General features: G+C 42.3%; 1 protein-coding gene across 4 annotated transcripts in view; it reads left to right on the plus strand.

Annotated features, from left to right (window-relative positions):
- The window catches only part of LOC133346093 (growth factor receptor-bound protein 14-like), a 133,334-nt gene that overhangs the window by 70,480 nt on the left and 47,224 nt on the right, over nt 1-15,630 (plus strand). For all 4 annotated transcript variants that reach the window (XM_061557472.1, XM_061557474.1, XM_061557475.1 and 1 more), the window contains 2 exons: nt 7,102-7,411; nt 11,034-11,187. In XM_061557472.1, coding sequence (XP_061413456.1) covers nt 7,102-7,411; nt 11,034-11,187 — 464 coding nt within the window. The remainder of the gene's footprint in view (nt 1-7,101; nt 7,412-11,033; nt 11,188-15,630) is intronic.

Genomic DNA, 15,630 nt, shown 5'->3' on the forward strand with positions numbered 1-15,630 from the left:
TACAATGTAGTTCTGGTTTAAATTTCTTCGTGCTGTTTGCGTACTACTGTATAATTAGTATGACCGAGGGATTATTTATTTAACCTCACAAGTGGGTTAGAGGGACAGACAGTGGCCACTTTATTCTCTTCTCTGGAGTGTGAGTGTGATGGTTTAATACCTCTTGTGATTCATTCCGGAGAAACTGCAAAAGAAGCTGGTGTCTCCTGGCAACTTTTGCAAAGCACAATCTAGTTGAATAAACTTGAATTTTTGAGGTCAATCAATCATCTAGGTTGAATATCTAAATAATGCAAGGCGTCAATCATGGTCAAACTACAGCTCTGAAAATCCTAGCTCACTCCACTGCTGGCCACTAGACAGAGTTCTAGAGAGCCCCTCGACCGGGTATTTGGCCTACTTTTCCATGCTGTCCAGACGTCTTAGATCAGCTGACTGTGGTGTGCCCATTATTTTACTGTCGGTTGGACAGAAGCAAAGGGATTTAAGAAACCTGCGGATTGTTTGAATTGCCCCAGCGGGTGATCAAATCAATCCAGGGACCTGCGATGTGCTCACCATTACGCCACGGCAGCATCCCAACTCATGGCAATGCGGCACAAAACCTGGTGGTCTCATAATGGATAGAATAGTGACCATCTGCCAAGAGGTTATTTCTAATAAGTATAACCCGTAAAAACAAAGTTTTTCACTATAAATCCTTTATATGCGTGGCGGCTCGAGTCCTCTCGTCCTCTGGCTTGAGATGGCTGCCACCTATGGGTCAGATGATTGTCTGCAGTATTAAACAATTGGTAATTAAATATAATATTTTTGTCCTATAAAGTGTAAAATTTTGGAAAAAATTTTTCACGAGCATTAATTGTCACGCACAACGAGTCTGTGTGGAAAATGTCAACTCGATTGGATTATGGGAAGTGGGTTAAAAAACGACCGAAAGATTTACACGGTCGTAAGCAAGCAAGCACGCAAGCAAGCAAGCGAACTTAATATAAAGGATTTAAAAATGCGTAGGTTCATCAGACAAGATATTTTCATCTGCTGTGATCATCTTTAATGTGTCGTCTGTCAGAGACTTAGAACTATTTTAAGCCAGGTGAAATTAATGAACGAAGCCAAGGAATTTTTTAAATAATAATAATGCTGGTGCCGGTGAATTGTAAATCTGTGTGCTCTCAAAATATCTGCAACTGCCCCCCACCCATACATGAGCTGGTACAACATGTTCTGTAAACACATTTAGGCGCATACAATTGGCACATTGTACACAGAATCGCAGCTACATAGCTCCATAGCCATAAAGGCCATATTACATAGGGTTGCGCATTAGTTGCATCATGTGCCGCCTGTGCATAGCCTAGAGTAACAGCGAGCAGTTCACTGGTTATGTGCGGCTTCACATTGCCAACACTTTGATTCTAGACTCTTTGCAGGCTTAAATTAAGTTCACGTGACTTCTCAGCCAATTGACACACGTGGTGATGACTCAACATTGTCAACTCGATACAATATGAAATGACAGAATAATTTGGGAGAAATATAGTGTTAATAAAGCATCGTCATTCAATATTCATCATCACACATGATATATCCACTGCTGGAGGAATGGCCTCCCCAAGTCTTCACCATCTACTCCACATTGGGAAAGATGGTACTGGTCCTCAGAACACCTTGAATTAAGGATGCACCCTGCATGGACATTCCTGGTTCAGGAGGACCTGCAGTAGCAGGTCCAGACTTCAGCCATTTTCAGTTGACTACCTAGATGTTTAAAGGGTAAGGTTTACCAACCAGGGGGTTTCTAAGTAGGGCCTCCTGCTGAAATCAAGGATAGCATCCACATACAAGGTGTATGCTAGCCATTTGAGGTCTTTCTGCTGTCAGTGCATCAGGATGGGACATGATCATTTGTCATGCGGGTTACCAGCTATCGCTCACCTGCAGGAAGAGTTTGAAGGTGGTGTCTCCTTTTCATTTTCAGTCAGAGCTGCATTGTGTCTGGCTTTATTTGTGTCGGATACAGCAAGAACTCTAAAGTTATCTCTCCACACAGTGGACTGGTGAGGATCTCAGCGGCTGTTCGTTTAGTACAGGAATGCTGTCCCGGTGAATGCCTCCTCAAATCTCCGGATATTGGACTGGCTGAGAGAATGCATCTGACATTGCTACGAGTTAGCCAAGACAGTTTCCCTTAAAGCTTTAAGGGCCCGTTTCCCCTTGAGTGGTGGCAACATTGTGGACCCAGGGCCTCCCGCAAACATCCTAGCAGAGGTCAACTGCAGAGCAGCGACTTGGAAGATTGTGGCGAATCGTTTGCTGGACACTACAGGCTGGACACCTTGGCCTGCTTAGGAGGGCAGTTATATCAGCAGTCGTTTAAGGAGTGGCCTGTCCCTCCTACAGCTTACCAGCTTTTAGTATTTTGCTACCCGTTAAGACTAACTAGTAACAAGTGGACAGCAGTGTAGACTGAAAAAAAGCATGCAATTTTCTATTTATTAAAGTGCAAACCCTTATTTATGAATATTTGGGCGAAAATCAGACCAGCTGGAGAAAACTGACGCATGCAAGGCGGCAACACTGTCCGATACAGATGGGACAGACGTAGATTAGTCCACACTTGCTGTACCATCTTCTGGCTTGCCAGGGTATGGCTTTTCGACACCCACAGCAAGGGGGTTTCACAACCTTTGTGTGATCCGCCAACCCTGTATCACCGTCCTGGAATGTAACATCCATTTTTGAAGGATTCAAATGAGAGAGTAGTTTTGAACGGTCTAGTTAAATGCATTTGTTATGAAAGAGATACATTAAAATATAAATATGTCCAAAGACACCAGGAAAGCTTGAGCAACTTTCATCAGCACATACCAGAAGCGTTCAAAATGATCACGCAGTCGAGACGTTTGTAAAATAACCATGACCCTCTGAGATGTCGATGCAATGTGGGGTCACCAACACCAAGTCGGATGCGTAGAGGTTTAGAGCAATGAGACTTGTACGAGAACACCACTCGTGTGACTATGGTTTGATTGACGTAGCTCAAACTGCTGTCTAATTGTAATTCTTTAATAATGAATGATGGGGTGGAGCAGTAAGCACAGTGGTTAGCGCTACTGCACCGTGACAACGCAGTAACTTTAGTTTTAGATTCCTGGCCAAGGACAACATTAGTGGCGAGTTATAAGAATCGGTCCTGGGCTTGCCCACTTTACCAACCCACACTGACCATTTCGGTGAAGTATGGTGCGGGGAAGTATTTTTTCAGCAGTGGATTGACAAAGGACTTTACAATAATGCACGCTACCTTTCATCGGCACCCTGTACACGGCACTAAAGCTCACACTACAGCCCGTGAGTTCCCGTCACAATGGCGTGCTGGCAGCGTTAACTGAAATTATAGGTGGTGGTGAGACGGGGGGGGGGGGTCAGAGGGACATTGCAGTGGTTCCAAAGCTGCCTGTGATGTCATGGCTGAAAAGCAGCTTCTGTGCAGCCTGGCTTAAGAAGGCCCTCATACATGGTCAGTTTACTTTGTGTCCCAGTGCACAGTTCAATAATGATTTTCTTCACTCGCGTTTCTTAACCTTTTCCCCATCACGACTCGCTGGAATGGATTTGGTCACAACCAGTGAGATGAAACAGCTGTTTCATGAACCCCATGCAGGGTTTTAACATTGAGGGGCATCTGTTTAAAAAAAAAAATCTTAAATATTTAATTATGTAAATTGCTTTTTTTAGCGCACGTAATATCAATGCATACATTGTACTGCGTATGAATTGCTAATTCCTCTGACCTCCCCAGGGTAGGTAACATGTATGATCAGTTACGCATGCACGTGTGTGTTCTTATGAGAAAGGTGGCGTAATGGTAAGCACACTGCGCTATGCTCTCAGTGACCTGGGATTTATTCCGAGCCAATTATAACATCAGTGGAATTGGGTTGTGAATTGGCTGTTGCTTTCTCCTAGATCAACCTGGCCTCAAATGAATGTCTTATATATGATGTGGTTAACAACAGCACTCAGATGAAAGGTTGGCCGGTTATGATATTGGCACCCATACTCCTTGGTGTGCTTTACGAGCATTGATACAATTAAAGTTAAAGGTAATGTACAGCCCTTGTGTAAATCGACTTCTGGATGAAGACCCCCCCCCCTCCCATGTCGTACTGGTCACGGGGGCTGTTTGACCACATACTTCATCACACCATGCAGTGCAGGTTGGTGAAAGGTGGGGGAGTTGCCAGGACCGGTTGAGATATAATTTGCCACTGATGTTAGCCGTGACCAAGAATGGAACAGCGCAGTGCGCTAACCACTGAATTACTGCTCTACTCCCCGAAGCCTAAATAGGTATGAACAGTGCTTTCCACTCGTTATATTCTAACATATGAATTGGATATATGATTAGTAACTGTATTACGTGAATATACGAAGTTGTTTTTTCATGCGTTTCTAAGGTGCAGTATTTATGAATATATAATCTGGCTGGGTGGGCGCACTGGTAAAGTATGGTGCATGCCAAAGGTTCAGAGTTCAAATGCGATTCAGGGGGTGAACTCAGTCCTTCACCTCGAGTGTCGATAAAATCAGCATAACTTTGTGGCCAAGTCAACAGTGGTTGTCGAATGGAAATACTAACCCCTGTCATAGGAATGTGGAATTTCCACTACTGGCTCAGGGCTGTAAGGAGGAGATGAGTGTCGCCTCGGGCTCAGTTGAGCTGGAAGCCTCTCTTGTCTTTCAAAGAACAACGGATATGCTTAGCCTGTGCTTAACACAGCTGCCAAGTTCATATTCCATATGCTGTATATTTTCTTATACAATGCATTCCAGTGGCACTTATTTGTAGATTAGTTGCATTTCTGCTCGTGGTAGATTTGCAGAGAAGCTACATGAAGAGCGCAAAGTTCCCTCCCGGAAAAGGTTCTGTAAATAAATAAACACAAGTAATTGTATACCATGGAAACAAAGACAGTTAACCCTTTCAAGATTTATATAAACAAATATTTAATTCGCCATAATTGAAAGGAATTAAAAAAACACCAAACACACACATGCCTCATCTGTCATTTCCTGGAAGATTTTGGGGAAGCTTTAAATCTTTTAGTAGAAGTCTGAAAAATATAATCGCACATTTCACATGTGGAATAACTGGTCTTATAACCCAAAAGGAAAACAAATAGTGCTCATAGTTACAGCCGTGTAATTGAAATAACCCTGTAGAGTTTAAGGGAACTGCTTAAGAGAATAGGTTCGTCTCTCTGTGCAATCGTTTATTTTTGTCATAATTCAGTAAAAAATCACCGATCAATTATGATTGTTAAATAAAATGGCGGTATTGTATAGAACAATTCAGGAATGGTCTTGCTAAAATATGATGTTGAATCTAATTGTGCACATAGATATGAGAATAAGGTGTATTGCTGTCATTGACAATTGCATGTTTTTGCTTACAAATGCTGCTATGGTAATTAAATGTATGCATTAGATACAAAAGAAATCTGCTACATTTTGTGCATGTGGTACATGGCACCACGATGAAATCAGAGCGAATGATTAAAAGTTCAAACAGCAACTCTGGTTTCATTCGACCTTTTATCGGCGGCAATTTAAAAAAATACATATTTTGGCTCTGCCACGCGTTCTTTTGTTTTAGTTGCATTAAACTGTAAATACGTTACACTCATCCAAGAATCGTTTTCCTTAAAATGTTGCAATATTGTTCCTAGAATTTTGCAAGTGATATTTGACATATTTGAATTATTAACACACCGCACAATGGCTGAATAGAAAAAAAGGCCAAAACATGAAATTTAAGTAAGGACAGAAGCAGTAGTGTTTTGCAAATCCACTGTGTATCTGGAGGGTGTTAGTGGCTATCAAATGGCCACCCGGGCCTGGATCCTAGCCCACAGTTGTTGCATGACACTCGTGTCTGATGTCGCTGTCGTCATATAAATGCTCTCGTTTATATTGCCCGTTGCCCGGGAAATGGGGCCACGATGCTTTTTTTTTTGCATTTGCATGCCGCGCCGCGCCGCCCACTCTGGCCGCGGTGGAGAGCGGCCTGCTGTCTTTGTCACCTTGGGCTTGGCACGCGGGTTGTTTGGTGTGAGGCACGTTCACGCGCGTCCCAGGGGCGTGTGAGCACAATGCGGCCGTTTGTGCTCTGCTCGAAGGTAAAAAAAAAAACCCTGCAAAATGCAAGCGGTGCTTGGTTGGGTCTTTTGTGAACGTTTTATCCGCCTATTAATTTCACGCGGCCTTTTGTCAGAGCTGAGAGCGACGACGCACTTTTATTCATGCAGGTTAATTTATGTGCCGCGGGATGGGTTGCTCGCGCTGGAAAATTGGATCGATTTATATGACAATTATAGAATTTTGTACAGGGATGTAGAATCGCATTCTCTCCCACAATTCAGGGTGATGAGTTTAAAAAAAAAATTGTATTTATGTAAAATTGCTATCTCTGTGTCTGTGGTTTGTTATATTTCGCTCACATTTTGAAAATGTATTGAGTGGTATAAAATGCATATATTAGTCTTCATATGCAAATCATATAATTTCTGTATGGCATTTCAGTGCACATAAATTAATGGGAACAATTAATGCAGAATGAATGGGTATTTCAGTTTCCATGTCCTTTGAATGCAAAAATTTCACAATGCTGGAAAAACTCCAGTGAGTTAATTAGTTAATTAATAAAAAAATTCAAAGCAGCCCGACAGACATCAAATTCTACATACTGCTACATCCAGAAATGTTAGCATACATTTTTTACATCATCACATGTGTAACTATCAATAAGTGTAAATATAAGTATTGATAGTCTGACAAAAATCAAACCTCAAGAGCAGTTGCAACAATTCCCTCTTACGGTAACATCTATGACAACTTTGATTGTGCCGTTCGTTGCTCGGTTCGAAAATGTTTTAGGCCGCTGGGTCTGTGCTCAGTAATTGTGTGTAAAAGAAACCCCCAAAATACACATTTATTCCCAAACATTACAAGAGCGACACATACAAAACACCCCCCACTTGTGTCGTTCAATGTCTCATGTGAATACGCCCGTCTTCTTCTGCCCAAATTCTACAGATGATGATGTGGACCTGGAGAATTTGGTCAATGACATGAATGCGTCGGAGTCAACGGGAAGCGCTTCGAGCAGCCCTGCCGACTCGGTGCCTCTCCTGCAGCCCTGCGCAGGGCCTGACGGCAGGGAGACGCTCGCCCACGCTCTGCCTCCCATCGCCGCCGCCGCGGCCGCCTCCTCCGCCGTCACAGCCTCTCGCCCTGGCATGTCACGTGTCGCGCCGCAACCGGGCGACGCTCGTGAGCTTGGGGACACCTCCCTGCTGCACCAAGGCGTCCGTCGTTCTCAACCGGTCCACATTCGAGCAGTCCGGTATTCATGGTCATATTGCAAAAAAGCTACAGAGACGGGTTCTTTTTTGCGGCGTGCGTCAAAACATGGGTGTAGGCTACGCGTGTACGGCAAAAAAACAACCACGTAATATTTGGAAAAGGGATATTTACAGTGTGCACCGACTTAATTTGGTTATATAAGTCATAGAGTGGTAACTTTGTTATGACTGCACCTGTTAACAAAACCAAGATGTTTATTTGAATTTCCCTGCCGATGGCTACCAAATGCAACACTTCCTCCGCTATGTGAACACAACATTCATTCTGGAAGTTGATTGTGACGTTAATCTTTGCCGACGTGGACATGGAAATTGTTTATCGCAACGGAAATGTCAGACCGTTGTCCTCTTGAACCTTTGTCGGCCTTCCATCGGTGTACGGTGGTACATAGGTGACAAATGTCCAGAAAAAAATTGCCGGCATTCGAATGCAGGCAACATTCACAGATGGAGTAGTTGACAAATTGTTTAGGTTAGGGGTCAATAGTTGCATCAGAGAGTATGTACAAGGTTGGTTTCCCATGTATTTCCTTATTTTGAATAAGTAGTATGTTCATTTATACCTTGCCATGAAACAATCACAAATGCCGGACAATAAACTTGTACAGATGTATCTTTCTCATACTCTTTAATCCAGGGCTTAAGCAAATAGGGGGGGTGCTTGTGGCAACTCGCAGATGATGGTTAAACCACAGACTGTGTTCAGCCTTAAGTGGTTGTTACACAAGTTTCCAGACCTAGAAATTGCAGGATTTGTAATAGATTTTCATAATCTCATTTTCTTTTCAAGTTTCTTTTTATGTCCACTATTGCAATTTATGCTATAAATTTCACAGTAGGCTACGTTATGAAAAAATAAAATAAAAAAATGTATTTTAAAACGTTGTAATAAAAAGGACACGTGTATAGCCGAAATGCCACCTTTATACATTCTACATCACCTCCAACTAGACCAGTCACCTGCCAAACATACTCCCGAACTTAGTTTTCATCTGGAAAAACAAAATATGAATACTTTTGTAAAACTATATCTATTGACAAATTCCACTTTATTGGAGGCTGCCATTACTTTGTGCCAAAAAAGGCAATGTGCTTCCTCTTACCACAATCGGGCATTGGATACAAACTGGAATTTTCTCATCAAATAGTCTCTGTTGCAATGAGGCCTTTGGCAGCGGGGATGGCCACCATTCCCCGGAAAGTATTAACAGGGATCAAATTTGTTTTTCACCTTTGGAGCCATTTCCATGAGAAACACATGTTAATACTGTACGTCCTTACTATGGTAATTGTCTTCTTGGTTCTTTCGGTAAAGTCACGTAGAAGGGAAGTAATAAAATAATAAAAATAAAACATAATAAAATAAAATATTTCTCACGACGTTTCGGCTACAACGCAAGCAGCCGTCTTCAGGTGAAGGCTGCTTGCGTTGTAGCCGAAACGTCGTGAGAATTATTTTATTGTTTTATTTTTATTATTTTATTACTTCCCTTCTACGTGACTTTACCAAAAGAACCAAGAAGATGAATCCCTGCAGTCACGAAAGCTTTAAATCGAAATTTATGGTAATTATTTTATATTCAACATAGAATTTGAGGAACGCGTTAAAAAAAAACTTTTTTTCAAAGGTGTTACATGTTGCCATTACTATCTGTCCCAATATGTGGCATAATCATTCTTAATGGTGTAAACTGAGTATGATGAAATGGACTAAATTACTTATTCACTCTGTTGTTGCTACATTTCTAAATTCTTTAGATCTCAAAAAGGATTCAATTCGAATGATAATTTATGATCTGTACGCTTTGCATGGAGGGTGAAAAATTGAATGGAGGATTACCTCTCCATCTTTGGTATAGGGCTTATTCATTCTCTTTATCTCGTGTATACAAGATTTTAATATAAATTATCGGAATCTTTTATGTTACATGTGTGACTAACATAGGAAACATTTTTGTACGTAATTATATAAAAAGTGTAACATGACTTGTCAGAAGGTAACAGAAATAAATGAACGACCTCTCATATATGAAATGGAATGCAGTAATGTACTGTAGTAGAAAGTTACATGACGAATGGCAAACACAAACCTTCACTGATGCAGTGAGCTGGCGGATTACATGGCCGCTTTATATTGAAAAATGTTAAGTGACTTGAAAGGGGATCTTTGATGTTGTGTATATTGTGTGCAACTATTCTGTTATCAAATGTAAGGGCACTTCAGACCAAATGTTATGTTTACACGTGCATTCCTTTTTGTAAGTACTGGTTGAGGGAATTCCCCATGCCGTGTTGGTCGTGGGGGTTATTTGACCATACTTCACCACGCTGGTCAGTGCTGGTTGATGACGGTGGGGGGCACAGACGTTGGAGCATAGTACAGTACAACTATTTATTTTACTGCACTGCCCTCTGCTGATGCAATAGCCTCACAGCGGCCCGCAACACCTGGTTAATTCCATAAATACTCCAACTTTTCTAATTACTATATGGCAATGCAAGTCAAGCAATTATGTCGAACATTACATAATTGGCTATTGCTTAATGTCTAATTATCTACCATTTAATTTGCTAAAAGATGCACCACTGTGAATGGCATGAGGTTCTTAGGTAAAGCAAGATTTACCCGTTGGTGTGTGTGCATGTGTTTTAGTTCAGTGTGCACACATGCACACAAGTGTATGGTTTGCATGCAGCACGTTCTTGAAGAAGTCTTGAACACCATCCGATGTCTGTACCCAGGAAACTAATATTAATAATACAAACACAGGCTCCTGCAGCGCATCGTCACATACACAACAGCCCTGTCACGTGACCCCAGTGCAACCATCAACCATCTTCTCACTATCACAGGGACAAGTTACCAACTGATTAGCACGGTTGGCTACAGAAGTTCAGCATGCATACGTCGGGATCGAACCCACAACCTCCCGCATACCAGGCGAGGGAGATAACATCTCGCCGCCGCCGGCACCCTCGGACACCGTTGACTATCGGAGAAGTGGTCAACCAGCATGACCACCTCCGTCGTGACCTTTGCCACTGGTTAATGGCCCCCTTCGAGGAGCGCGTCAATGGTCACGCGAAGAAAAACAGAAAACTGTCCAACTTACGTTCAGCGCATGTTTAACGGAGAGCTTGTCAACACGTTGCGCTGCTGCTCGCCTACCCCGCAAAATGGTCATTGTTGAATTTGGCTGAATCAGGGATTGTGTGGGTGATCTTTTTCTGGTAGACCTACAGTTGGTTTCATGGGTTGTTTGTTTCCATTAGTTTTCCACGGTGGGTGATTTCAGGTGACTCCAGGCTGTCTTTGGCTTGGATAATGGAGTAACTTAAGATGGCAACTCTATCGTCATTTGATCGTGTATGTATGCCCTATGGGAGTCTGTGTTTTTTTTAAGTTAGATTTTTGGATCCAGACACTAAACAGTCTTCACATTTTCCTGATGAGCGTGTCGATGGCTGCCTTCAAGGTCTGGGCATAACTTAAACGTTTGAGCCCCGATGTCCTGCACGTCCCTGCTTGCGTGTGCATACAAATGTGCTCCGTGTGATCACTGACTTTACAGAGAGTGCTTTGAACCTTTTGCCGTTTTGCAGGACCCCGCTGGACAGGAGGGCAAATGAGGAGGAGGAGCTGCAGGCCGCATCCTGGCCCAACATCCCCAACCCCTTTCCCGAGCTGACGAGCCCAGCTGGTTCACCAGTGCTGACAGGGACATCGCTTCCCCCGAGACAGGCCGGCGCCAAACCAGTGAGTTCCACAGACCCCAAAAAAAGTACAAATTAAAAAAATAAGCATTCTCATGAGCACACGCATGCAATTAACATATTTCTTGACTGTGACAGCACAATTTTTGGTTTGCTGCTAGAATCCAGTCTGCTTCGTGGAACATTCCAGATTTTTTTTGGTTTGCTATATACTTTTTTTTGTTTGGCAGGTCTTATTTCGGCAGAATGTCTGCTCATAAACTTCCGTGACCCTGATAGAATACTTAACTCAGGCACACATGTCGTCCCCACCGTTTGGGGTGGGGGGGGTGTTTGACTGCCTTTCAGTGGCACAGAAATCAAATCTGTATTCCTTTCCTCCAATACTCGAGCATGCCAGTAATGCCAATGATTTTTTCTTTGTAAAATGTTAGATTATACGCGTTTATTAATAAAAACCACGCTTGTGTTTTGAGGATGTTTTTTCTGCTGGTTGAGATGTATTGTGGACATTTAGCCCTTTAATCGGGGTGCTGCGACAAATCGTTTTTAAATCACATCGCACTTCCTTATGTGACGGGGAGATAGGCACCGTACACATCCCCTTCAGTGACCCCCCCATGAATCATCCCAGGGCCTGAAGAGGTTTCATAACAATGCCAGATTTTCAAAACATAAAACAAAACTGAGCACTTAGATAAACGGACACCGTCACCTTGTGCCGGGGATCGCACGTGACTCTCAGACGTGCTCGCACGCACGTGCGATTGCACTGCGGTGGCCCTCTTGGGTTCCTCCTGTCAGCTTTGCCAAGTCACACTAAGATGGGCAGACAGAGACATCGCGGTGGCGAGGTAACGCTATTCCCACAGCAGAATGCGCAGTGAATAGGCCACATCGGGTTACATTGTTTGCCCTCTTGGAATGCTGTAAATGGAGCAAGTGTGCAGGGACCTTTGGGAATTTGAAACCCCTCAAACCGACACTTAAGGCATGTCATGGACTTAATAATGCACTCGCTACTCAGGAATGTTGTCGAAATTTGTTTTACTGCATTAACATTTCCCCCCTTAAATGTTATTATTACATGTATTGCTTTAGAATAGCGTGCTTTATCCAGCCTGGTTGTTCAGCGGGATAGTGAACGAACACAATCGGAATGTTGCGAGTTCTAAGCCCGGGTTGCCGGTCGACCTGGTCCATCATCCCTCTGGAGTGTATAAAATAGGAAACCACTGTGTGAGGCTGTCCTGTGGATATGACTCACGCCGCTGCGATCGGCTTCGGGCTGCAGAGGGGAAAATGAGCACCACCTCAACGCTCATTGAGCAAAACAGCTCCTTAAAATTGTATACAGTAGTTTGCTTCAGTGAAAGTATGATTATATTAGCAATTTCAACATCCCAGGTTGAATATTTTAGATGAACATTGAATGTTTCATTACTAAGTTACATACCATATTAAGCATATATCATACATGTTGCTCAGGCATACATAGGTAACTAAAATATGTTTTTCCTTTTTGAAAAAATAATCTGCTCTTTTGGCCTGAATGACAGCCAGTGCTACACTGTAAGTGTAATACACCAAGTTTCGGATATCATCTTCATCATTAGGGCATATTTTTTTTACTATTAAGACCACTTTTTAAATAAAATGTATTTTCACGGACTCCCACAGTATGCGATGCTGCCACGTATTATTGCAACCTAGAGGTCGCCAGTTCGATTTCATATACTCGTGTGACAGTTAAAACAATGGCCACTTTTCTGAAATCCCTGCCCTCCCCTCCCACCCTGTTTTAGAATAAAAATGGGTTCATCACAGTTGGTCATTCGGCAGAGTCGGCAGGTCCCGTGTGTGTTGGCTGTAAAGTGTGGGTGTTCGCACCTCTTTCAAGACCTCTGGCCAGTATAGAAGTAGGCTGAAAAACAAAAACATCTCGAGGGATTCTCTAGAGTGGCTTTGTGGGGTTGCCCTTCCGCCAGCAGCGGCGTGAGCAAGTTATCGCAGGGTTGCACCTTTACCTATTTCACCCCCTGTATGTGTGAATCAGACAAGAAGCCCTTCCCAACCGAGGTAGTGAATTGCCTGTGTGCAGTCTCTGCCTGCAGCAGGTTGCTATTGCAAACAATGTCCCATTGTTGCTGGCTTAAAAAACTTAAATCTGTGTTTGCAGCATTCGCTTGAAGCGAGCTATTAGGTGCTTGTAATTGAGGTGGAAAGTAACTTGGCACTTGGGAGCCTATTAGACGACCGACCGTTGCTTGAGCTGTGGATTAAGTTACACTCCCAAATTACTCAGGATTTCAGCTTAGGAGTCCGTGGCCCTTTGAAAAAGCAAAAAAAACTCGTAAATTATTCCTGTGTATTAATGCTTTAAAGTATTTTTCAGAAATTCGTGCAGAATGTGTTTAGTACCTTGATTGTCACAGATGTAGATTATCATACAGTATTGTGAATAACGAATGGTAAGAATAATATCAATCATGATTTATATAGTGCATTTCGCATTAATAATGGCATCTCAAAATAGCTGCTAAATAAGGCAATCACACTCAAATTTTTGCCCTGATGGATGTAATATTGTGTTGGTCTATAAACATATCCAGGCTACCTCACAGCTCAACCCTGATTCCAGGTAGTCTCCAATACAAGTGAAGTACTAACCAGACTCAATGGCATATAGATTAAAAGGTGTACACTGATGATAATTGTGACGTGTTTATAATATTCCTTCATAGTTAACTTTGGTTACAAAGCATGCATCTATATGGCCTCATGAACTTTCACTTGACAAAATTCCACGTGCTGCAACTGGACAGTTGCAGAGGTGTCATAACAAATTATACGCACGCACACACACACTGGAAAATGGTGCAATTTCTTTGGAAAAGATGCAATGGGCAAACATTCCACAACTGTGCTCTTTTGGGAACATGAGAACAGTCTATGGGAACTTAGTTATATGTATTTGAGTCAGTCCATTGCTTGTGAAGTGTGGACAAACACAAGCCACGACATGGTGTGTGGAGGTCTTCATCCAGCACAGTGGATTGACAAAGGGCTGTAAATTACAAAACATTATTACGCGAATCAAAAAAGTCAGCAGTGCTGCGGTGCCGTGTTTATGCTGCTAATAGCTAACACGTGCATCACTGTAGCTGTATGGCAGCTAAAGATACAAGAATGCGGAGTCACAATGTTGCTTAAAACTTATATTCACGAGACCAGATATGAAGCCCCAGGATGTCCAAAGCAGACACTAGTAGCTCAGTTCCATGTAATTATCAATGATGCATTCTACATTTTAACGTCCCTACAGATCATAGCAGCCGCATATTATGGTGCAACATTTGAAGGGCCCATTAAAATGGGTTCAATGGATAAATATAAAGCACTATATTATTCTTCACTTACTACATGACGTCATTGCTCTGGTGTCTAGCACAGTGCTAGGATGCATTTTCCAAAGACTTATTACCATGTTTCGATTTAAAGCTTTCGTGACTGCAGGGATTCATATTCTTGGTTCTCTTGGTTAAGTCACGTAGAAGGGAAATAATAAAAGAATAAAAATAAAACAATAAAATTCTCACGACGTTTCGATTATAACACAAGCAATCATCATCAGGTGTGCAAAAAACCCGCCACTTTTTTCAAAAAATTTTCAGCTGTGGTTTTCACACCTGATGATAATAATTGCTTGTGTAGCAATCGAAACGTCGTGAAAATTGTATTGTTTTATTTATATCATTTTATTATTTCCCTTCTACGTGACTTGAACGAAAGAACCAAGAAAAATAATTATTCACTTAACCAGTTAGAATATTGAGATTGTATAGTCTGGCCAAGGCGCACTGGCAGTGCAGTCTTTTATCCAAAACGCATGTTTTACCCAGGAAACCTCACTGGGTCTCATGACTCTTTCCAGGAGGATCCTGGCCAAGTTTTTTCGTTAAGGGGCAATGATTGTTACGTAGATTCCAAATGGGTAGTTTGCAGATACATTTTTGTTGTAAAACTTGGAAAGTTCGTGCCATGACGCTGGGACACAATGGCATACTATTGTGAACGGTTTTAAGAAGGGTGGCCTTTGGCTTTGAACCGTGATCCTCTGCAACAGGCGGAAGAAGCACTACCGCTAGGCCATGTCACTGTAGTATTGTGCTTTAACCACGTGATTCTTACCAATCTCAAATAAATATATTAGGTGACAACTTTGGGTCTGTAATTTCAGACTCAGAATCAGAATATGTATTCATACTGGAGGAATCCGATGAGCCATAAAGCTCTTTTTCACAGATGTCCAGTCGGGGCGGGTAAGAATGTTACAACAATAAACAATACAAAAACACGATAGTAGTGCTAGGTACAAGAAAGGTAAACAAATCACCCAAACACGTACTAAACTATCCCTATTCTACCAGACAAAGCCCACTGAGGTGTTAACTTATTTTTCAAAAGAAGCCTTGGCCACAAATGA

Source organism: Lethenteron reissneri, chromosome 23 (genome assembly GCF_015708825.2).
Source record: "Lethenteron reissneri isolate LAM-NWPU_2019-01 chromosome 23, ASM1570882v1, whole genome shotgun sequence".
Lineage (NCBI taxonomy): Eukaryota > Metazoa > Chordata > Hyperoartia > Petromyzontiformes > Petromyzontidae > Lethenteron > Lethenteron reissneri.